General features: G+C 44.2%; 3 protein-coding genes across 5 annotated transcripts in view; 1 reads left to right on the top strand and 2 right to left on the bottom strand.

The window, feature by feature from the left end:
* Positions 1–3,041, top strand: part of best1 (bestrophin 1) — a 7,301-nt gene extending 4,260 nt beyond the window's left edge. Inside the window, exons 6-9 of the mRNA XM_062547520.1 lie at positions 1–80; positions 363–443; positions 822–973; positions 1,427–3,041. The exon at positions 1–80 is cut by the window's left edge and continues 73 nt beyond it. Of these exons, the coding sequence (XP_062403504.1) occupies positions 1–80; positions 363–443; positions 822–973; positions 1,427–2,612 (1,499 nt within the window). The 3' untranslated portion in view covers positions 2,613–3,041. The remainder of the gene's footprint in view (positions 81–362; positions 444–821; positions 974–1,426) is intronic.
* Positions 3,042–3,745: 704 nt separating this feature from the next.
* fth1b (ferritin, heavy polypeptide 1b) lies at positions 3,746–6,388 on the bottom strand. Its single transcript, XM_062547752.1, has 5 exons — positions 6,291–6,388; positions 5,338–5,443; positions 5,062–5,208; positions 4,619–4,744; positions 3,746–4,421 (listed from the first exon to the last, which is right to left on the bottom strand). The coding sequence occupies exons 2-5, from the start codon at positions 5,437–5,439 to the stop codon at positions 4,263–4,265; spliced, it is 534 nt and encodes a 177-aa protein (XP_062403736.1). The 5' UTR covers positions 5,440–5,443; positions 6,291–6,388; the 3' UTR covers positions 3,746–4,262.
* A 199-nt stretch (positions 6,389–6,587) lies between these two features.
* incenp (inner centromere protein) lies at positions 6,588–19,315 on the bottom strand. 3 transcript variants are annotated; one of them, XM_062547748.1, is made up of 22 exons: positions 19,156–19,315; positions 18,071–18,220; positions 17,873–17,980; positions 17,046–17,611; positions 16,757–16,823; positions 16,455–16,539; positions 15,735–15,879; positions 15,385–15,418; positions 15,187–15,277; positions 14,012–14,149; positions 13,828–13,845; positions 13,172–13,281; positions 12,783–12,900; positions 12,359–12,448; positions 11,761–11,909; positions 11,145–11,274; positions 10,164–10,247; positions 9,678–9,761; positions 9,288–9,377; positions 8,801–8,887; positions 7,298–7,445; positions 6,588–7,181 (listed from the first exon to the last, which is right to left on the bottom strand). In XM_062547748.1, exons 2-22 carry the CDS (start codon positions 18,208–18,210, stop codon positions 6,997–6,999), a joined length of 2,667 nt encoding a protein of 888 aa, XP_062403732.1. In that variant the 5' UTR covers positions 18,211–18,220; positions 19,156–19,315; the 3' UTR covers positions 6,588–6,996. The 3 variants fall into 3 exon arrangements, with proteins under 3 accessions (XP_062403732.1, XP_062403734.1, XP_062403733.1); XM_062547750.1 differs by lacking the exon at positions 8,801–8,887; XM_062547749.1 differs by lacking the exon at positions 13,828–13,845.
* Between the last annotated feature and the right edge of the window lie 4,695 nt (positions 19,316–24,010).

Below are 24,010 nucleotides of genomic sequence, written 5' to 3'. Positions count from 1 at the left end.
AGTACCCAGGCCATGATCTGGACTTCTACCTGCCTGTGTTCACCATGCTGCAGTTCTTTTTCTATGTCGGATGGCTAAAGGTGAGGAAAGGTGTGTGTGTGTGTGTGTGTGTGTGTGTGTGAGTGTGAGTGAGAGAGAGAGTGTGTGTGTGAGAGAGAGAGAGAGAGAGAGAGAGAGTGTGTGTGTGTGTGAGAGAGAGAGTGTGTATGTGTGTGTTGTGTTATGTTTAAATATAGACTTATCAGACGGGGATACCATTTCATTGCCCTTTCAAGTCTACTGTGAGTTATTTCAGTTCTAGTATAAAGATTTTTCAAAAGACTCAAAGAAACTTTGATATGTATTTTTATATACATTTTCAGGTGGCAGAACAGCTGATAAATCCCTTTGGAGAGGATGATGATGATTTTGAGACCAACTGGCTGATAGACCGTAATTTACAGGTAATACGTTCTAAAGGTTTCATATACACATTGCCTATGTATACTGACTTTTCTCAAGAATGTTAAGGAATTGTGGTCAATGTCCTTGATGTTTATACAATTTTAGTCTTCCGATTAGGCTAAGTCTGCGGTTTAATTTAGTGTCAAAGAAAAAAATAATTCATAACTGTTTGAATGAAAGAACAAACATAATCAACATCAGAGATTAAGTCTTCTAGTAGAGCTTCTGCAGCTGTGTGTGTGTGTGTGTGTGTGTGTGTGTGTGTGTGTTTACCTGTGTACTATGGCCTCCTCAGGTGTCCCTGTTGTCGGTGGATGAGATGTATGACAGCGTGCCTGTGTCTGTGTGTGTTTACCTGTGTACTATGCCGTCCTCAGGTGTCCCTGTTGTCGGTGGATGAGATGTATGACAGCGTGCCTCAGATGGAGAGGGACAAGTACTGGAACGAGTCGGAGCCACAGCCGCCCTACACAGCGGCCAGCGCTGAGCACAAGAAGCCGTCGTTCATGGGCTCGGCGCTGGACATCAGGTGTGTGGCCCGCTGTGCTGCCCCCTCGGCCCTCGAGAGGTTAACCGTATCCTAAATGAGAATTAAAGAATGAATCCAGGATGTGTGAACGTGACCACGATTAAGAAAATAGTCCTGAGACAATGGAAATTCACCTCGTGCTGTTCTATTCAGCAACAAAACACAACAACAGCAAATACAGTTCTTTGTAGCATTTATCATAATTAAAATGTGTATGACAAAATAATAATTTATTCTCACTCAGATACTCTGAAGACAGTATACAGTTTGCCTTATTGCAACTGCATCTTGGTAGTCAGTGTTAAAACTGATAGTCTTCTTATATTGATCATTTTAACATATAATAACTTTTTCACTATGAATATTCTGTGGAAATAGCTTCTGAGACATTCTAGATGTCCTCAGACTAAACTGCACAGAGTTGATGTCATTTGAGCCTCTTTATCTCCCCAGTGTGCCGAAGGAGGAGATGGAGTTCCAGTCCAACCTGGAGCAGATAAAGGAGCACGAGGAGGCCAACCACTCCACCCCTCTGCTGGGGAACCTGTCCCGCCTGCTGGGGGTCCAGTCGCCCAGCTTCCCCCGACCCACGCCCACCTCCCGGGTGTCCCTGCTCCGCCGACGCCCCCGCGCCCCGCTCAGCCGCTTCCCGCTCCACCTGCACGGCGAGGCGCCCGCTCTGGCTCTGGCGGGGGGGCACGGGCGCGACGGGCACGGGCACGACGGGCGCGACATGGACTACGCCTTCTCCTCCGTCCCCATGTGCGAGCGGCCGGGCTTCTACAGCTGCCCGCAGACGCCCATCCACTCCATGCCCCCGCCCGTGCCCGTGCCGCGCCCGAGACCCGCGCGGCGGGCGCAGGGCGACTGGGCCCACAGCTCGTCCTCCTCCCTCGCCCATCACGCCGTGGGCTCCCAGCTCTTGCCGCCGGACACACCGGGCCACCTGCCCCCACCCCCGTCCTCCGCGTTCCCGTGGCTGGGGGACGATGGGTCCGACGGCCCCTCTGGTCCGGCCTTCTCTTTCCCAGACCCGGTCCCTGAGCTCTGCCCCCTCCCGAAGCCCAGGCCTGGGCAGGGCCTCCTCTCCAGACACCCCCTGCCCCCTCGGCTCTCCCTGGACACCCACTCTCCTGCAGACAGTCAGCCAGGACCCCTAAGTGCTAGAGTTATGGGAGGTAGTGGAAGTGGAGGTGGGGAGCGGATTTTCTCCTTTACCCCTCCCTCCAGGTCTCTCATTCAGACCACCAACAGCTCCAACAGCATCAACTGCGGCGGGGGCGGCAGCGTCTCCGGTACTACCGGCTCACCTGCAAACCTGTGCAACGGCGGCGTGCCGCACCCCAGCTTCCCCAGCGGTAGTTGTAGCGGCGGTGGTAGCGCCCAGCGATTGGTCAGCAGCAGCAATGGAGCACTCAGCAGCAGCAGCAACCTCAACCCCGTCAGTGCCCCGACCCCCAGCAGCCAGCCTGCAGCCAATCAGCAGAACTTCCCTAATGATTCCGGGATCTCATTGGCTGAGGATCTTCTGAGGGGTTTCGTCTCCAGGGCGGGCCCGGGGCAGGGAGAGCCAGTGGGGCGAGGGAACAAGAGCGAAACAGGAAGTGTGGCAGAGACTAAGGGACCTTTGACTTCCTGAAAACTGACCAATTGTCCCACTCTCTGACGCTCATCTGGCCAGTCTAACATGGGAGACTGCGTTTGAGCCAAGATACACTGAACAACACCACTGATCAATGCTTCACAATCACCACAAATGCATCAACAGAGTATTCAAATCTGCAAGTCCGACTTTAGTTTAGGCAGCCTTTGGTAAAAATGACGTCAGTAATATGTAAGGTTAAAAAATTATACAATGTATATATCATGTATGTACATACTTTTTACTTTTTACAAACTTTAACTGTAAATATGTCTTTGTCGTGTGTCATTATGCAGGAACATAATATTCTAGAAACAGTAACAGAATGTACAGTTTACTCTTAGTCTTAAGTACAATGAGTATAGCTATACTGTGACCATAGTACCTAAGGCGGCCTTAAATAAAAGTGGACCAATCAATCCACTCCAGCCTCATGGAAACAGCAGAGTATATTCTGCAGACAAAGTAGCTGGGCTCCAGTCAATGGACTTGACCACAGACTCAACATGACCTCTCATCTACAACACATGGATGTTTCCTCTGGCCTACTAGTGTGTGTGTGTATTTGCGTTTATGTTATGCAGGGCTACTGAGGTAACAGTTCATCTAATACAGAGTGTTTTGCTCTAGTTGCCACTCTGTGAACCACAAAGGGTGTTATTCAAGCTGGGCTGATCCCTTACTTTAGATCCCCAAAACATCCTGTAGAGGCTCTGGTCCATGCCAATACCACTGTAATAAGATGCAACATGGGATTTTCTGAGGAATTAAAATATTTTGTACCAGGGACTTCAGGTGTGCTATTTTTCTCTCGAACACAACACCGGAAAGAACACGGCACTGTAATTCAACCAAAGGGTGGACCAGCCAAAAACGAAACATCATGTGACCCAGAAGTCACAGCCTGAATCTAGGTCCTCGTCAGACCTTCAGATTCTAGCAGTATTAAGTCCACTTATTAAACCAACAATCTCTTTTGATTTACTATTGAAACATATTGACCTACATAATGTCCAGCACATACAATTAAATGGAAATTAACTATACACCCCCCCACCCATCTTTTTTAACCAAGCTGAGTTTCTAAATTTGTTGACAAATATAATATAAAACACTGAGACAATTTTGGCTATTGTTCCAACAGTCTTTTATTGTATGCAGTGTATAGGAGGATGATCCTATACTTTATTCGCCACATACCACAATTCAATATCTATGTGATATACACCATTATAATATAAACTTCACAAGAGCAAGCAAAGGACCAATCAAAGCAGTAGTACCTGCATTACAGAAGCAGGCATGTCTCACAGTGGTTGGGAATGTGGGACGGAAAATAGGCTGAGCCTGTCAAAGGGAACATCACGCCTAAAGAGCTTATGGCTATCATGAGGACCGCATTAGTCCTGGGACAGTATATCCTCCTTAAAATATAAATATACATAAATCACTTTGTTTTTATTCAAAGCAGCCTACGGTATATGGAGGATGTACATGTTGCCGGTAACACTATGCACAAGCTGTGCTGGATTATCATATGCCTGGGTTGGACAGACCCACATGCAAAAAGTCATGACGACGGGAGTCCTGATAGCAGCTAGTACTGGCCCAGATGTGGCCCAGATGAGGGGACGGCAGTGGCGGCTCTTAGTCGCTCTCCTTGCCCAGTGTGTGCTTGTCGAAGAGATACTCGGCCATGCCGTTCTGAGGAGCACCCATCCGACGCAGGTTGGACACCCAGTCGGCCAGCTCCTTGATGGACTTCACCTGCTCAACCAGGTAGTGCGTTTCTATGAAGTCACACAGCTGGAGGATAGAGAAAGAGGGAGGGACACAGAGACAGAAACGAGGATGTAGATAGAAAGAAAGGAATACAGAATGGCAGAGAATGAAAGAGAGACACCAATGAATGTAACTCTTTTTTTGCAAACAAAACTAAACCAAAAAAATATAGCACCGAGAGCTCTCTCTGACAGGCTGTGTGGTTTGTGTAACTGACTCACGTGTGGGTCGATATGCTCAGACGCCACCTTGTGCAGGTCCAATAGTGACTGGTTCACACTCTTCTCCAGCTGCAGAGCACATTCAAGAGCCTCTAAACCACTGCCCCACTCGTCCCGGTCAGGTTTCTACATCACACACACACACGCACACGCACACGCACACGCACACGCACACGCACACGCACACGCACACACACACACACACACACACACACACACACACACACACACACACACACACAATCAGAGAGGGAGTGAGTAGAGAACCACAGAGAAGAGAAGTTTGTAAAACTGTGGGTGTTAAAAGACGCATTGTGCTTTCCAGACATATTCACGCTACACCAAACGTGCTTTGATCGCAAAAGGATTGGTCTGAGCCATGCTAAATGAAACTGCTTGAATGAATTCAGCATTTCGAACAGTATTCCACTGGTCATGATTACCCGGATATCTTGTAAGAAAATCCTCCCTCCCCTCTGGTTCTGCAGACTCATCAGTTTCTCTGCGTGCTCCTTCTCTTCTAGGGACTGTGCCCTAAAGAATTTGGCAAAGTTTGGCAAGGATTTGTCGTCCCGGTCAAAGTAATAAGCCTGTAGTTGTGCAAACACACACACACACACACACACACACACACACACACACACACACATCTTTTTGTAACCAACATCCTAATAGCAATAGCATTAATACAATGTGTATTCTCAGTTTAGCCATCTCACCATTGAGAGATAAACATAGGAGGCATACAGCTCCAGGTTAATCTGCCTGTTTATGGCAGCCTCGCAGTCCTGGTGATAATTCTGCCTCACTTGGGATGTCATGATTCTGGAGAAACAAAAGAAGACAAACACGTGTTAGTATTTATAACACTGACATCAATTACAATCGACAGCATCCTGGCTGACCCGGTAAATGGCGACCTATGTTTAGGATCTATAACCAACAACTCAAAGCACTCTGTTGAGTTTCTTTAGGGAAGATGACTAGGCTACATGTGGACTATGCAAAATCTAAAAAAGTGTAACATGATGTTAGTAGGCTACAAGATCTAATAACAATGTCCGTAGCCTACACACACCGATACTGTGTAATGGATTATTATAGCTTACAAACGAAGTGTGTCTCCTTTAATGGATTGATAAAACGATGCCTTCTATTCCAAAAGACGCATGTTGACGTCGATGGAATGGGGTTAGGGGTCCCGTTGATTCAAAACCATTTATGAGCAGTGGGCAATATCAACACACGCACACCCCTCAACAATTTGATTGTGCAATGGGCAATATCAACACACACACGCTTCCCAAACAAAGTTGATTGTGCAATGGACAAGGACAATGGTCGCGCAATTCGTCAGTGATCCAATCTAATGATTTACTTTTTATAACTAGTCTAGAATGGTGAAAACAGGCGACTACCGATGCAAACATGTCACATTTCAGGTTTCAATACAAACCTCATCTGTCAACCCGACACCACAACATTTCGCTCTTGGAGGCTCCTGGCTAATATTAGCTAGCTAGGAGAAATTGGCAAGATTAGCCAAATACTGAACTTGGGGTTAACGTTGGCTAAGATATTCGCATTTTCATTTGAGTATATTCAGCATCATACAGTCGTTTGCTTTTCATATTTTGAATAGAATTAGAAATTGTTCTATCCAGATACTCACTGTAAATAAAACGTCCGTCCTTTGAAATGCTGATTTTTCAAACCAACTTGCTGGTGTACCTACCTGCCGTGTCCCGTTGTCCGATTGGTCCAATGCAGTACTATTGCGTGTGCGCGGTAAGAACAAGCCCGTCTCGTCAGAGCGGTGATTGGCTACTAGCATGACAAGACACACCTAAAAATAAAAACAATCCATAAAGCTATGTAACGGTTTAACCACAGCAACATTGTAGAGGGCATTTAATACATTATCATATCAGTCGAGAGTCCAAAACTGAAAATGTATGCAATTCAAAGAGACATTGTAATAATCACTTTATTCATCTTAAAGCAACTAAATCAAAATGTGTATGCCACTTTTGGATCATACATACAACCAGCCATCACACAACACATTTACAGCAAGGTGGAAAAATACAAATACACAGAAACTGTGTAGAAAAACATATAAAAGGCATCTTTTTTTGAAATGCACAATGAAACCAGACAGAAAAACTGTTCGACATATCCAGAAAAGGAAAAAAGTATACAATACAGTTCACCAATCATGTCCACACTACACTATTCCACGCACTCTCCCATACACATAATTTCCTTCTCCTAGGACTAACTTTATTTGAAAAGTAAAAAGTCAAAAAAAATGACCGGGCAAAAAAAACAGTAAAAACCTAAAATAAAAATAGATATTTTATCCCAAAACAGTCTCTTCAATGGGACAGACTGCCCATTCGAGGAGGTGAGTGCCACACAGCCGAACTGGTTCTTTTGAAAAAGCGTGGTTTGCTTTTGTGGAATATCCGTTCCAGCTTGGGCATCTCCACGACCCCAAAGTATGCGTGAAGATCAACGGGGTCGTAGTACTGCTTCATGATGGCCTGCTGAAGCTGAAGGCCTGGTGATGAAACAAAACGGTCAAATGAATCAAGTTAAGACTTTCTACGCTCTTCAGAGTTTTGTTTTGGTGACCAATCAAGATAAAAAAAACAAACAAACAAACACAAGGCCTACCCTCTGCCCAGGACGGAATGGGTTTCTTTGGCGCCGATTCGTCATCAGTGGAGTCGTCACTGTTCTGGTCCATCCCATAATCTTCAGGATTAAGCAGTGTAGTGATTTTCTTGCCTTTCGGAGTGATTTCATAAGATTGTGGCGACTTCTGACAAAAGATAAAAGGAGAGAGGATGAAGACCTTTGTTGGATGCTCTGAATGCGTGAAATGGGCGGTCAGGTTTAGTGTGAGGAATTGTGAGGCATTTCCATAGCACTGTTATGTTATGCATTAAACACACTATATTGCCAAAAGTATTGAGTCATTGGGCATTTGTGAGGTCACACTCTAATGTTGGGTGAAGAGACTGGCTCTCAGTCTCCGCTGTAATTCACCCCAAAGGTGTTCTATTGGGTTGGGTTAAGGACATTTTGCAGGCCAGTCAAGTTTATCCACACCAAACTCGGTCATCCATGTTTTTATGGACCTTACTTTGTGCACTGGTACATAGTCATGTTGAAACAGGAAGGGGCCATCCTCAACCTGTGCTTGGCCCCTTTAGTTCCAGTGAAAGGAACTCTGAATGCTTCAGCATTAGCCAAGACATTTTTGACAATTCCATGCTCCCAACTTTGTGGGAAGAGTTTTGGGATGGTCCCTTCCTGTTCCAACATGACTGTGCACCAAAGCACAAAGTAAGGTCCATAGACATGGATGAAAGTTTGGTGTGGATGAACTTGACTGGCCTGCACAGTCCTGACCTCAACCCAATAGAACACCTTTGGGATGAACGAGAGCAGAGACCAAGAGCCAGTCGCCTCATCCAACATCAGTGTGTGACCTTACAAATGCGTTTCTGGAAGAATGGTCAAAAAAATCCCATAAACACACTCCTAAACCTTGTGGAAAGCCTTCCCAGAAGAGCTAAAGCGGTTATAGCTGCAAAGGGTGGACCGATGTCATATTAAACCCTACGGATTAAGAATGGGATGTCACTTAAGTGCATGTGGGAGTCAAGGCAGGTGACCCAATACTTTTGGCAATATAGTGTAGGTTGAAGATGGTCTGGAACAGTCAGGCAATTTACCCTTGTTAGGAAGTTAATGGAGGTTACACAAAAAGATATTCAATCAAATTGTTTAACTGTAGCTGTTAATGATCTGAATACCACACAGTGAAGAAAAACAAACATTATTCCTCCAAATGAATATAAACCTCTCCCAGCATTCCAATTATGTCACCCCTGATTTTCATCTAAGGTTTGGTACATGAACAATTCAACCACTGAATAGCTCTCTTGATTCTCAATGAGCAGGTTGTTTTTACTAAGCAGGTTTAACAGCAGGTTAGTTACAAACCCATGGCACACGATAGGTCACCCAAACATTAGTGAGAGTGAAATGAGGACCAATGCTGGACCCATAGTGCACATCAACTTGTGTTCATGCAACACCAACACACCACCGTGAAGCTGTGAGGACCATGCCTAAGCAACTCTTCTATAAAACCCATCACCAATGTACCTCAACGTCCATTGTGACGTTAGAGTCTAGCTCTACAGTGGCATTAGGCCCTGATGGCGTCCCCACCGGAGTCTTCATCACCGAGGTCTGGGGAACAGAGGGGCCAGGTCACTGAAGGACACCCACTAGCTGGGCACGGACTAGTGAGGTAAGCCTCAATTCCCCAGACAGAGGACGCCTTGATCAAAATGACTTCAAGGCCTACAATGTGCCTTCTGTCCATTACCAGTATCATTTACATAATAAAGTAAGGTACAGTAGACATTTAAAAGCGTAAAATTTAAATTCACCATCTCCCATCTCCCGTCAGTGGGCCTAAAACAGCAATATTCACTTACATTTCATTCACATTTTCTTGGATGCGCGTTGCCATAGTTCATATATTAGCATAAGTAATGTCCCATAACAAAAAACATTATATCCAGTAGGTAGGTTGACCGCAACAATGGTGTTGAAATGAGGAATGAAACCTATGATGGCAGCGTACCTCAACATCAACAGTTACATTCAACGCCCCTTTGTGAGACATGCTGAGCAGAGCGGCTCCTTTGCTCACTGGAGTCCTCAGAAGAGTGCCCTAAAGCAGAGAAAGGCCATGCATCAGATAGATATATAGATAGATAGATAGATAGATACTTTATTGATCCCAAAGGGGAAATTCAAGTAAACAGTAGGACTTCAGGACTACCATTATTTCCCAACTATTAGCCACGAGCCATGCCATGAGGTTAATAATACATAGTGGCATTCATATGGTTTTGTTTCTTTTAACTAGCATAAAACAGAGTTTTAGTAAGAAGAAGTTCTACTGTATAGATGGGGTGCTTTGTCAATACGATGAACAAATCTCTGCATTTCTAGAGTATAGAATGTGTACCTCAAGATCAACTGTAACGTTGAGTGCAGCCCCTTTGTTGATGGTTGTGTTGAGTAGAGCGGTCTTGCTCACTGCGGCCTTCACCTGTGTGTTCCAAAGGAAGCCATGGAGGCGTAAGATTCACTTGGCATTGCAGCACAGTAATTGAAAACAGTGAAGCTTCCTGGCTAAAAAATGCTTTAAGTGTTTAATTCTCTTCATAAAATGTTCAATTGACACAGCAGGGAAGTTTCAGTTTCCATTGAAAATAGTTCTCGGGGCTCTTTTGAGCCATTAGTGGTGGTAGCAACACACAAGTCAAGGAATGAAGTATAACCACTCAAAATGAATAGAATAAAAATCAGCTAAAAAAGATACTACAAACATTGAATGTTTGTACTGTTTGGACTTTATATGGGGCTTCAGTGAGCACTAGGGCAGCGTGGGTAGACGAGGCACTGCTAGCGTTTCTCCAAGTTATCATTCATGTCACTATGCACTACTGACCTGAGCTTCTTTTACAGCAGCAGCGGCGGCAGCGGCAGCCGCAACACGTCTCCGTTCGTCCTCAGCCCTCCTCTGTTCGTCCTCCTGGAACAGCAAGGACAAACAGGTGCACTCATCATCACACACAGTCACACACGTGCCAATCAACAAACACACATTTCAGCTGTCATTTTGGACACAAGCTTCAAAGCTTGTGGGGACAGAGACCAACAGCTCAGAGTCAGAAAGGTCACCATTGGGTGACAGCACCAAAAGAGATATGAAAAGGAGAGAGAGCGCTGAACAAGTCCACGCAAGGGTTGCAAAACGACCAATCATTTTCTGCTCTTGGCCTAAATAAGCACAGAAGTTTAAATCAAACTTGTATGCTCGATTAGCCTGACCCACATCAAGATGTAGGTTCTGGGAACTCACCATAGACAGGGGCTCAACGGAGGGGTGGGATAAACAGTTGTCTTTTAAATTCCCTCTCCACGCAATAGGATAACGCTTACAAACCAACAAGTCTTCTTGTTTTCAAGTAGCAGGATGGTTAACAGTCGCAACTTATGGTCGCAGTTCAGTCATCATTGTGTTACGCCCACTGACTCTATCTACGATATGATTGGCCAACAGAAACCAACGGAGAGTTGCTAGACGACCCTGGCATGGCACATTTGCTGCCGCTAGGCTGCGTCTAGATTTCTAGGCTAATGCTTGAAGTCACGGAGTATAATTTTGCACATCATATTGCAGATAACAGCTCAGTTCTGGTCTTAATGTGCCTTTATCACCATTGCCATGCAAAATATTTAAATATTTCCAAATCACCTTCTCGCTCAATATAAAAATGACTTCAACGTCACATTTCAAATAGTGCTCGGCATTAGTTCTGGTGCATTCATGACAATTTTGAGTTCCTGGACCTATATTAAGTATTTTTTGGAGCCATTATAGCACAGTGTGCAGACTCGCAGTCGTGACATTCCCAGAGCTACTCACCCTCTTCCTCTTCTCCTCTAGCAGCCTCCTCTTCTCCTCCAGCTCCCTGCGCTCCTTCTCCCGGGCGGCCCGCTCCACCTCCAGCTGCAGCGCCAGGGCCTTCTCCCTCTCCTGCCTCTCCTTCTCCTGTCTGGGGCGCAGGACACACCGCAGAGAACATGTTACTACGGCGATCAGATCAACACGGAATGCCACATGTTCCGCATCACATGGACATGGCACATCCTCTAGCTAGCACAGGGTAGGTGAGCGCACATTTCAAAGGCAACGTAAAAATCTGCACACTGAAGAGCTCCCAAATATATATATATTTTTTATTTATTCAATAACATGTTAGGCTTTACAGCCCTTCCTCAGACTTTACTTTGTATTTTCTAGGTGAGCGCACGTTGCACATCCTCTAGCTAGCACAGAGTAGGTGAGCACGCTTTGGTGTTGGATGGACAAGGATGGGGACTGTGGGACAGATATCTACGATGTAGGTATCTAGTACTGGCACAAAGCAGGTGAATGTGAGCTGGGTGGTCGACCAGCACAGGGAATTGTGACCATGCACCCTATCCGCGTGGCACAAGGTAGGTAACATCAGAGAGAGAGAGCGTCACACAGCACCCACCTCTCAGCAGCAGCACGTCTTTCCTGTTCCCTCTCCTGCTCCCTCTTCACCTCCAGCTGCCGGCGGGCCTCAGCCAGCTTACGCGCACGCTCCTCTTCCTCAGCCTTCCTCTTGGCACGGAGCTCCAGCAGACGCTTCTCCTCCTCCTCCTGAGGACACGCAGAAGAAAAGAGCACGTTCAACTAACTGTTGTTTAAAGATGTGCCCATTTTGGGATGTACCTATTTATTTATAAGTGACTTGACTAGATTATTCAGTAATTAACTGAATGAAATTAACTAATGAAAATGCAGTTAGAACCCTATAATTATTAAGGGGACGATTTCCTAGAACTGACGAGGAGAACATGGCATATGTGGTCTAAATCCTTTTGGCCACCGGTGCACACACACATAGGGTGCCTCTCATTATGCCTCCTCGATCCTCGATGCTCGATCCTCGAGGGGCGTTGCCACTGATCTATAACTAACACTGGATAGACTATCCCATTGTTTCCCCCCCATCATTCTTTATGTAGATCAGTGAGGATCGAGGCATCGAGGAGCGAGGGAGGACGTATAAACGCTGCATGAAATGCACCCACACAGTCATGTCCTACCTGCTGCAGCTTCCTCTTCCTGGCGTCCTCCTCCTGCTTCCTACGCAGCTCCAGCTCCTGCTGCCGCTTGGAGGCCACGGTCTTCTTGGCCTGCCCGCCACACATTAATGGAGCAACGAACCACTCTATGTTAATTCATGCTCATTTCTATGTTCAAATTAGCATGCACATTTATTTGGTCAATTGTAAATAAACGCTAAATCTTGGAACACACTTGATAAACATTTTTTTTTTTACACGTTTCATGCATGGACTACGTATTTAACCTTTATCGACTCAACAGCTAACTGACAGACAGACCTCGGGCCAAACAGATTCAATTTTTAAAAGTCTTATGTTTTGAAAATTGTCACAATGCAGCATTCCATAGCAGGTAATCGGCAGCACAGCGTGCGTAAGGAAACATTTGAGCAGCACGGCGCACCTTCTCCTTCTCGTTAATCTGGGCCATCTTCTGCTCCACTTTCTTCCTCTTCTCCAGCTCCGCCTTCTCGCCTCGCTCACGAGCCTCCAACACACGCCTCAACCTCTCCTCCCTCTGCCTACACACACACACACACACACACACACACACACACACATAAGTCCAAGTACCTTCTAAACCAATAAAACCAATTACCAAGTACTAACCAATAAAACTAACAACGCATCTAGAATAAAATATCAGAAAAAAATTAGTAGAGTAAAAAACATACTACATGCATTTAAAATAATGCATTTATGTGATGGAATCTCATTTTATTAATGGAAGTTATGCTAATTCATTGGATTGGCTATAATTCCTATGCAGTTGATACACCCAGTGCAACCTACCTTCTGAGCTCGTCATTTTTCTTCTTCCTCTCTTCTTCCATCTTTTTCTTTCTTTCATTTTCTTGTTCAGTTTTCTTGTTGTAAGCCTCAAGCTTTAGTCGTTCCCTCTCCTGTGAAGAATTTACAGAATGGCATTATTAGGTCAGGCTTACAGTGATCATACGGAAATGTGCATTTCAGCATTAGCTACACAGTGAAACATGGGAGACATCAATGAATTATTACTCAAACCAAAGGTGAAGTCTTAATGCAGCCTGTGACTGTTATTGCAGTTAGTTACAGGAGACATGAACTGTAACACTTATCCACCTGTCAAAGCATTATAAATCCTGCATGAGATTCATCTCAAGAAAAATGCATTCCTGGTGCAGAATTTATCAAGTAACTATTTCAAAACATGTAAAGCTATGAGTGAGGGGACAGCTTTGTGAACGAGAGGGGGGAGTGAGACCCAACATCCCTTTACTGGCCGATTTTGTTAAAAGCATACACCCATACACACATAGACACATGGACATCGTCCACCCAAGAGATGAAGGCTGACAGAAGAATGAAGACAGACAACATCCCAAACACACAGGTGAGCCAACCGTGTTGGGTTTAATCAGTGCTATAAGCAAGAGCGCACACACAAACCCCCATGAGCTCTCACTTACCACTACACCAATAGAAAGCTGCGGAGACAAAGGCACCCCAGTTAGCAGCTCCCTCCACAGTTATGTTATATGTTATCCTTCATCTTGGCACACATTTTGAGGACATACACCATACAAACATGCAGAGACTCTACATACACACAGATGATGCGCATTCAGACAGCAAACCGGCGCTTGCGCATACCTTGGGGTCAACCCTGCCTGGAGTGCCGTGCTTGATGAAGGACATGACTGAGCTGCGGCCTATGGATCCAGGGGTCATCATCAGCAGCTGGTTCTTCTGTACAGTGTGGATGAAGGACTTCATGTTGGGCTTCACTGCCTGGTGTGTGTGTGAGAAGAGGGTGGGAGGACATGAAGAAACTGCAGGCCAGCACAGACTTAAAGACTTCAAACTATGTAGCCAAGAGGGTAATTGGTTTCAGTTTATGTTTGGGTCTCCATTGTATAGGTCACCATTTACATTAAGCTCCAAGAAATGTGAAAGATGATTTCTTAAAGGGATATTCCGCCATTTTTGGAAATACGCTCATTTTCCACCTCCCCTCGAGCAAAACAATCGATATTTACCTTGTTCCCGTTCATCCAGCCATTCTGTGAGTCTGGCGATACAACTTTTAGCTTCAGCCTAGCATAGATCACTGAATCGGATTAGACCATTAGCTTCTCGCCTGCTAGCTTCATGTTTAAAAGTGACTAAGATTTCTGATAATTTTCCCATTTAAAACATGTCTCCTCTCAAGTTAGAAAGTGCAATAAGACCAACTGAAAATGAAACCTGGCGTGTTTCTAGGCTGATTTGACATGGAACTACACTCTCATCTGGCGTAATAATCAAGGCAACTTGCAAACGTACCATAGGCGCAGTGATATCGTACGCAGCATCTGAAAATAGTCCCCATAGACATCAAGCAGTAGTAGTGCCAGTAGCTGCAAGTTGCCTTGATTATTACGCCAGATGAGAATGTAGTTCCATGTCAAATCAGCCTAGAAAAACGGCAGGGTTCATTTTCAGTTGGTCTTATTGCACTTTCTAACTTGAGAGGACACACGTTTTAAATGGGAAAATTACCAGAAATATTAGTCACTTTTAAACATGAAGCTAGCAGGCGAGAAGCTAATGGTCTAATGCGATTCAGTGATCTATGCTAGGCTGAAGCTAAAAGTTGTATCGCCAGACTCACAGAATGGCTGGATGAACGGGAACAAGGTAAATATCGATTGTTTTGCTCGAGGGAAGGTGGAAAATGAGCGTATTTCCACAAATGGCGGAATATCCCTTTAAATCCGTCAATAGTGACTACAGATAACTAGCGTCTGACACATTGAGCAAGCCTTTGTAAATAAGAAAGGCCTTACCGACTGGGAGACATTTTTAGGAGAAATCTTCTTCTTGGGCACGTCCTCGGATATAGAGTCCACCCTGCGCTTAAAGCCAAAGCGAGACATCCTGACAGAAGAGTCAAAAAGATTCATGAATTTCTTGCCATCTCACACAAAAACAACCAAATAAACAACCAAATAAATAAACAAATATGTAAAGAAACAATTACTCACGACTGAGTTCCTGCAGGCGTCTTACCACCCTCACCTGCAGAGACAAGACAATAATTTAAACAAAAACTTAATCATACAAACAAACACAGTGCAATATCAAATCCCACATCATTTATGATCTTCCTAAGTACTGACAGCTGCAAATGTGTTATTTAAAGGGAAAAACAGAAATGGCCTTTTTCCGCTCTAAAATGTGCATGTGCCTGCAGTCAAACTACAGTGATCTTCCAATTACAACAGATTTGAGAACTGAGAATCTCCAGGAAGACGTGCCATTTAAGCATCTCCTGATTACAGTCCAGGTAACCAGCTGTTCGTGAACGTCAGCCCTTAAGGTGGCATTCAGTTACCTAACACTGATGGAGGGGTCTGGGGCTTCTCGATGCGGGAGGCTGAGCCGGCGGTCGTGGGGGTCGGGGTGTTTTTGGCCATGGAGCGTGTGTAGCGGGTGACCGGCTCACCGGCCTTCACTGCCGTCTGTCCTCCTTCCTTCTCCTGCTCAGCACAAAAGAGGAGGATGTGATGACAAAACCCAACAGGAAGCAAGAGAGACTGATTACATGAACACGTACTGTATGCACAGCATGTCTGTGAGTAAGAGCAAAGCTTTGACTATTTCGACATTAAATTCTCTCCACCTCCAGCTACATCTAGATATAAATAACAATCCTATCTAGATCTGTTTCAAATAAGGATGCACCAACATACCGGTCCCACATCTGTATTAGTCAACATGGGCCTTGCTGAATGGGATCGCCTTATTGGCAAATGATGTGCCATTTACCGATGGCAGTGGCAGCTATTTATCTTCGCATCAATTCTATGATAGCTACATGTGTTGTGCGCGGACAAGCACGCTGAGAGATAGTGCTTGAATTTCCCCGTGTATAAGCCGCAGGGCAGTGTTTTATGCAAGTTAAAAGAAACAGAACAATATTAATGCCATATTAACTGTCCCCGTGTATGAACCTCATAGCCGAAGTAATGTTGCAAAACCAATGTATAAGCCGCAGCTAATAGTTGGGAAGTTACAGTAACCCCCCCCCCCCCCCCCCCCCCCTCCCTCTTACCTCAGAGTCCTCTGCATACGGTTCCACCACGTTGATCTTTGGCACAGGACTGGACTCAGTCACAATGACACCTGGTTCTTCAACGCTAGAGCAGCACATTGGAAGTGTTAGAACAAACGTCTTAAACAAAATCTCATCTGGCTTTTATGCACAAAAAAGGGGAAAAAAGCTAAATGAGAACAAAATACATGATAACACAAAATTTGCAATGTGTCATCATCTGAAATATAATACCGTACTTATAATGCCAGTTCAGTGAAAATTGACAAGGAAAAGAAAGAAATCAGAAATCAGATACTCACTCTCCAACCTTCTCCTCTCTCTCCATCTCCTCAACTTCCTCTCCATCTGTGTCAAGGCAGATGTCCTCTAATCAGATGAGGAAAAAGACAGCATCAGTGAAGAGGTCGGAACTTTTTAATGTTACTCGGCCAGTTAAGGACCACAATTGACCATATACATGACGACATTTTAAATGGACACAATTGTTATGCTTGCTTTTATCCAAATCCTGCAAATGATTTCACATGGCATCATAATATCGCCATTCGAGTTTTTAGCCATATTGCCTATTGGGTTGTTAGGACTCACCACCGACAGAGCTGCTGCAGGCCGATTTGCTCATCCTGGCCTTCTTCTTCAGGAAGGAACGTCTGGAGGCCCTCCTCACTGCCTCCTGCGTTAGACTCCTCCTCAGGCCGGCCAGGGAGTGCCGTGCTGTCATCGACCGTCGCACAGAAGTGCGGGACGGTGGAGTGTCTGGCACCACTGTGGCTTTCGATACCTGATCATCATCCGCTTCCTCAGACTCTTCAACAGCCGCCAGGGTTGGGGAGGAGGCCTGGGGAGGCTGAGCAGAGTTGGACGGCTCTGTTTCCATTGCTTTAACCGGAGCTTCCTCCTCTTCCTGGATGGGCTCCTCCTCAAAGGTGTCATCGTCTATTTCCTGTTGAGATGCGGAGGCAGCGGTGGGCTTGTTGCGCGTGCTGCGCTTCACTGGCCCTTGCTCCGCAACCGATTTGGCATTGTTCCGACGGGTTCTACGCTGGGGCTCCTCGCCGCTCGGCTCTGCGCTGGCAGATGGGCTCTCAGGGATAGCGTTTAGGGAGAGCTGCACTGAGGAGCGCCGCAGGTTGCTGCGCTTGCCCTTGGAGAGACTGAAAGTCAAAGCAGCGGGGGTCTTAAAATCATATGAAGACAATCAACCGTATTTACAGGCAAAATAATAATAATAATAATAATAATAATAATAATAATAATAATAATAAAAGGACTCTTTGACATATGACATAAGTATAAGTCTAGACATTTCAGACATGAAATCGGATCGACCTGATACCATCCTATTCATTCACAATCTCAAGACAAATACAATTCACAAAAAGCATTTGACACGTCACATATGACTAAAGTCTTACCGTCTTTTGGCTTTATTGTCACTTTGTCCCACAGACACCCGTCGCCTGCGATTGGTCTTTTTCTGGGATGGAGTCTTGGGCATTAACTCTGGTTCTGTGTTGAAGTCACTGAAACAGAACATTACACAATAGTAAACAAAACAAAAATGTGGCAAGTAACTTCTGATCAGATTTCACAGAAATAAACGTTTGCCCAACCTGGAGAACATTCTCTGTGCCTCCTGCTCAATCTCCTCAAGCCACACCATGTGGACATTATCGATCTCTTTCAGGAAATCCTCCAGTTTTCCGCTGAAAACCTGCATGAGGTTATTCGTCGACTCCAGTAGGGAACTCATGGCGACGACCCTGTAAATAGAAGCCATAAGTTAGGGACCGAAGAAATTACAGTGCGCTAGCCATCTTACAACCGTCGATGCCGAAAAACACTTGGGCTATAATGTTTAGCATTCTTGGACTATCGTCACGTCTGGTCTGTGCTGTAAATATAGCTATAACGCTGTGATCATCAAAACAACAGAACAAGCACCGTTACTCAAGAAATTAGCATTGGCTGTTACTTTGGTTGTTTCATTTAATGTGACAGAACAAAGACTTGCTTAACGTTAACTTTCACGTTACAGGAGACTGAAATACGCAGCTTTCCCATAGCAGTGGAAAGACAAGTAACATTTGAACCACAACCATGAAACTGACAGACACACAACTCTCAAACATCCAAACGAATGCAATTGAATACAAAAACATAATGTTATGACGTTAGTTGAGTGCCATAACTTATCACCATAAGTTAACGTTAGCCAATTCTGGGACTGGGTTTAGCCAAGTCCGACCTTTTCGACAAATGTTACATGCATATGTCAGACGTGTATACAAATGAACACGGTTAATATAATCTCTTTTCTTCAAGATTAAGTTAGCGTTAAATGTAAAGAACATAAATCTCCTTAGGAAACGAGACAACAATGTTTCGTTGCTAACTTATGCGTGGAAGCATAGCAACTTGGCTAACAACGGTGCATTACAAATGACGTTAACGTTACATTTGAAAACATCACAGCTGCAAGTGGCTAGTTAAGTTGGAACTTAATGTCAATAAACTTAATGTCAAGTTGCAACCCCGACTTAATGTTAATGTTTCCAACAAAAGGTCAGCGTTATTTGGATATCTAACTCGACTGAGTTGTTGATTTCCAAAAGGACATGCTACTAGCTAACGTTAGCCAACCATCTGAAAAAGATCTAAAAATGTAACGTTAGCGATTATAAAGAACACGTCCTACCTTATTCCCTTCAAACACAAACCAGACGGCGGGATCTTCTAAATAAAACTACTGTAATCCAAGTTATGCGATCTGATATTGTCAACAACAGCTAGCAACATTCATTCGTAAAACGTCATATTTCCTCTCTTTCTGTAAAGCATCACTCCACTGCAGCCTGCCACCCGCTCAAACGGTTTAAATAGTTTTAAAATCCAAAGAACCAATGGTAGGATGTCCCTCAGGTCTGTTTAAAAAAACATGCATATCATTCGGCGGCACTTTTGTCTATCGTCATAAAACTGTCCAATGAAACCTCTCTGGAGGCGGGGATTACGATTTGGGGCGGTACTATCACAGGATTCTGAACTGTCATTGGTGAACACCGCTGGAAGACGGGACTTGATTCAGAGCTGTGGTTGTCTTTGGTCAGCTTTAGGTCTCTAATTCAAATCATCCAATCGCAAGTCGAGTGTATACAGGAAAGGAGAATGTTTCCTAAACTGCAGTGCATAGTTGGATTTGAGCTCTTAACAAAGTTAATCTGAAAAGAAGATCACAATCTTAAAAAGCCTTAACGTTAAGGGCAGTTGGGTCTGGAAAAATAGCAGTTTATTTGTTTGTTTGTTCATTTTTCCAACAGACCATGGTTGATATCATGGGCCTGTCCCTTTCTGTCTGTCTGTCTGTCATTTGAAGGCAGCTCGATCTGGTTGACGATCATTTTAGTCTGATCCCACATCCAGCCACACACATCCACACCCCCACACTCACTCACTCACTCACTCACTCACTCACCCACACACACACCCACACACACACACACACACACACACACACACACAAACACACACACACACACAAACACACACACACACACACACACACACACACACACACACACACACACACACACACACACACACACACACACACACACACACACACACACACACACACACACCATATCATCCCATACACACACAATATACCTTTTCAATTACTACATTTAATCATTTAAGTTGAGCTGGCACTTGAACAGAAGAGTCAGAGTCAAAAGCGTTTTATGAGTACAATAACTAGTTGGACTTGAACATCCAAACATTTCAGGTTATGGCCACACGGTGGCAATATTGTACATGGTACCAAGAAAAGGACTGTCTGAAGAATCATTCCATCTTTTCTGGAGTGATGCATTAAACCCCGTTTTCGAGCTGATCGTGGTGGCATTTCCCTGATTTATGTAGATAGAACCCAGGCCATGTACCACAAGTAGCTTACAGGCTATGTCGTCAAATTATGAAGACACATTAGAAGAGACATTAAATTCCTTGTAGAATAGGCTATAGGCAGGGGATTTTCTGACACCAATCAAACCATCCACAACAGCATGTCACTGAGGTTATCGAGCTGGCACCTTCATTCGTCGGTGTTTCGTTGCATAACATGTTGACATAATTCAGATTTCTAATGTTTTTGGCAATCTTTGGAATGTTGACAGGCGCTTCCTTTCACATTAGGCGAGAATGCGGTCCACGATTTTTTCAGTAGCCTAACAAGAAATACTGTGAAATTTGGAAGGATTGAAAAGTCATCTGGTTAATGAAAAAACCCACAGCCATCATGTTTATTGCCAAGCCTTCGATCAGGTCTGCATGCTGGTAATTGCATATCCAATACCTGGTTGGCTTGTTTTTTTGTAGTGTTAGGGAGGGACCTGAGGGAGTTATAAAACGTCCAGAGAATTTGTAAGTGTAAGCTATTTTGCCCCCCTGTCACGTCTAGGCCTTGCACAGTCTTGGATTCGGTCCTTACATTATGACTACACTTCCCAGCATCCTTTGTACGAGTCAGTGGAATGCGGGGTCGGGGGTCTGCTCCAAGCAGTCTTGTATGAACTGGTAGAGCCCAGACTCGGTTCCTCGGAGAGTGACTCGGAGTGCGACCGGTAGCGCGTGAGAGGCTCTAGGGCTCTGGATCTCACGGAGCAGCAAAGCCAAGGCAGGGACTATGCAGAGCCCACGAGGATTCATGGCACATCTGGACTGATCCACTGTTCGTCTGCAAGGACCTCAGATGTGTAGCAACTGCTGTAGAATTTCTGAAAATCCATCACTCTTCTGGACCGGACAAGGGCATATGCTACCGTATTTGTCTGAAACCGAGGTTAAAAAGTGTCCGGCAACATCATTGGCTTCGATGGTCAATGGTAAATTGACAAAAAGCGCCGACGATAACGTTCCATACACTTTGGAGAGGTGGATAAAGATTTGCGAGGTAGGCAATGGCAAATGTTATCGGACTAACATAGGCTACTAGCTGTGTGTTGTATTTTGTCAAACGCATGGATTGTTTGAACAGAGTGTGGTTAGATCGTAGCCTAACCTAGCCTACGGTAAGTTTTGGGCAATAGCCATGTCAATTGTAGCATAGCTAGTTCTATATTGTAAATCGCGGGGGTCAGTATTCGTTGCTCATTCACAGCGTCGTCTCTAGTGGTTATGTGGTTGCTGACCCCCCCTTTCCGCTGTAATCATGGTCCCTTCTGTGAAAGCCATCGCCTTTGTATCTCATGCATCGCATTTTAGGCAGGGTCTCCTCTGTGGACCCCCGATCCCTACCCATCAGGCAGCGTTGCTAAGATACAGGAGTACCAGTGGATGGTGGATGTGAGGATCTTCCCGTCAGAAGAGGCTCACCGAAGTGCTCACGACGCAAACATAACGGCATTAATTTCAGATAGGTTAGATACGTGATCTGAACACACATATTTCTTCCTTGAAGCTTACTGTATTTGGGAGAATGTTTGAGAGACTGTTGCTCAGTTAGTAGTAGGTTTAAAATATCAACCACGGAGCCGATTAAACACACTCGAGACACGCGCTGCGTGCCACATAGGCCTAGTCTGTTTTCGATTCGCTTTGTGAACGTGGGAACGATCTGAAGCATGGCATCCTCATCAAAGCTGAATAGCCTACATGATCTGAATGATGCTGCCTGCCCCCTTTGAAATACTGAAACAACCTGCAGCAATCTATTTCGGCCAATCTAGCCTAGCCTATCCTAGAAAATAATATTTATCGAAAGTCATGCAAAATGAGTAGATAGGCTACCTAGGCTACAAGTCAAATCTGTTAGTGTAGCTAGGTTGTTGGCTAGTGAGTGTAAAGGAATGCTGGTAAGAAATCCAATAGGCCTAATCCATATCTTATTTCATTGGTGTGGTTGATTGCAGACTGGTGAACAAATTGTTCCAGTAAGTTGTTTAAGTATTGTTATTTTGCCACTCAGACTTTAAAAAACAATTGCGAGACCATCAGACTTGCCAAATGGCTTATGACTTTTTGACATAGTCATATCATTTTAGTAACCTAGCTTAACTTAATGGTTATGGTTATGGTTATATGATTTAGCAGATGATTTTGTCCAAAGCCACTTAGGCCTACAAAAAAAAATATATATATAGGCTATATATGGCCTACAGTAGTTAAACATGAACAGTGAACAGTTTTGAAATGTTGGTAGAACATAGCAAATAACAATAATAAGCAATAATGTCAATGCAATATCGATGATCAATAACATTATGAAAATCAACAAATACCAACATAAAACCATACAAACAATAGGCCTACAAATCATACAAAAACAAACATGCTAATCATACAAACCATAACTCATAAGAAGAACCATTTAATTCATTAACTGCAAGCCTATGCTGAACAGAACTGTTTTTAAACCTCTCTTGAAAGACCCAAAACTTGTAGTTTAAGATTGTGTATTGTCATTGTTCCCCATGCGAAAGTATAGCCTATGGATAAGACACCAACATGTTGTAACAGTGTTTACTATTGTCAAATACATTCAGCCATGTTTAGACAGTTACAAAAATTCACTGGTTTCAAATTAATTTTAACAAGTGACCCAGTGATGGGTAATGACTGAACAATATCCTGTCCTTGTGTCTGGAAAACCTTAGGTCTCAACTTCGTTAATAAGTCAAGGTACACACTTGATTAGAAGAATTGATCTGATTGATCTGAACAGAAAGCTCAGATAAAAAGACTAATGCAATGCGCTGCCAGCCAAATAAAAACATTATAACACGGTAATATGAAGACGAGTTTGTCTTCATGCCTGTGCCAGCTGAAATACATAAATGCACGACCATTTATTGCCGGTGAAAGTCTAACCTGCATAATTGTACTTGTGTGTGCCTGAGTAATCTTAACACAAAGGCGGAAAGGCCCCAGGTTTCAGGGCATTTAACAGTATAGATAAATGCATGTAAGTGAAGCTGGAGGGACAGATACTGTTGCTTTCCCTGGTGTGTCTACTCACAGCACTTCAGGGTGTATGTTTGGGGATGTCTGCCTTAGCTGGGCTAAGTTATGTGAATGTGTAGTGTCAGTTTGTGTATGAGTATAACACTGCTCGTTAAACACGTTACACAACGCAAGTCAGTCAAAGCCACAAGCCGACTTGACTGGATTATGTTGCCAGTAGAAGCGTACAATCCTATTCACACAGGACTGATGTGGTCTCGACAAGGTCTGTGGATGTTAAATTAAGAAATGGCATTTCTTTCCTACAAATCCATGACCTGTTAGCTAACAGCATTTTACAGTCTTCATTACTGCTCAAATGATAGACGTACAATTCAATGTTCCAAACTGACAGTTGAAAAGATCCCAGAGTAACCATCTTAAATGTTAACCACACTAATGTGAATCAGTTAAATGGAGACACTTGCAACTAGTTGGTCAAAGCTTGTTTCATACTGTATTTGTTTGACAGTTTTCAACAAAGAAAATATTCCTCAAGTTCTGATCACATCAAATTAGAGAGCAGAGCATAGAGTATAGAGAGTTGTAGT

The sequence above is a fragment of the Sardina pilchardus genome, chromosome 10 (assembly GCF_963854185.1).
Source record: "Sardina pilchardus chromosome 10, fSarPil1.1, whole genome shotgun sequence".
Taxonomy (NCBI): domain Eukaryota; kingdom Metazoa; phylum Chordata; class Actinopteri; order Clupeiformes; family Clupeidae; genus Sardina; species Sardina pilchardus.
Note: the sequence above shows the minus strand (reverse complement) of the source record. Positions and strands in the feature narration are given on the sequence as shown.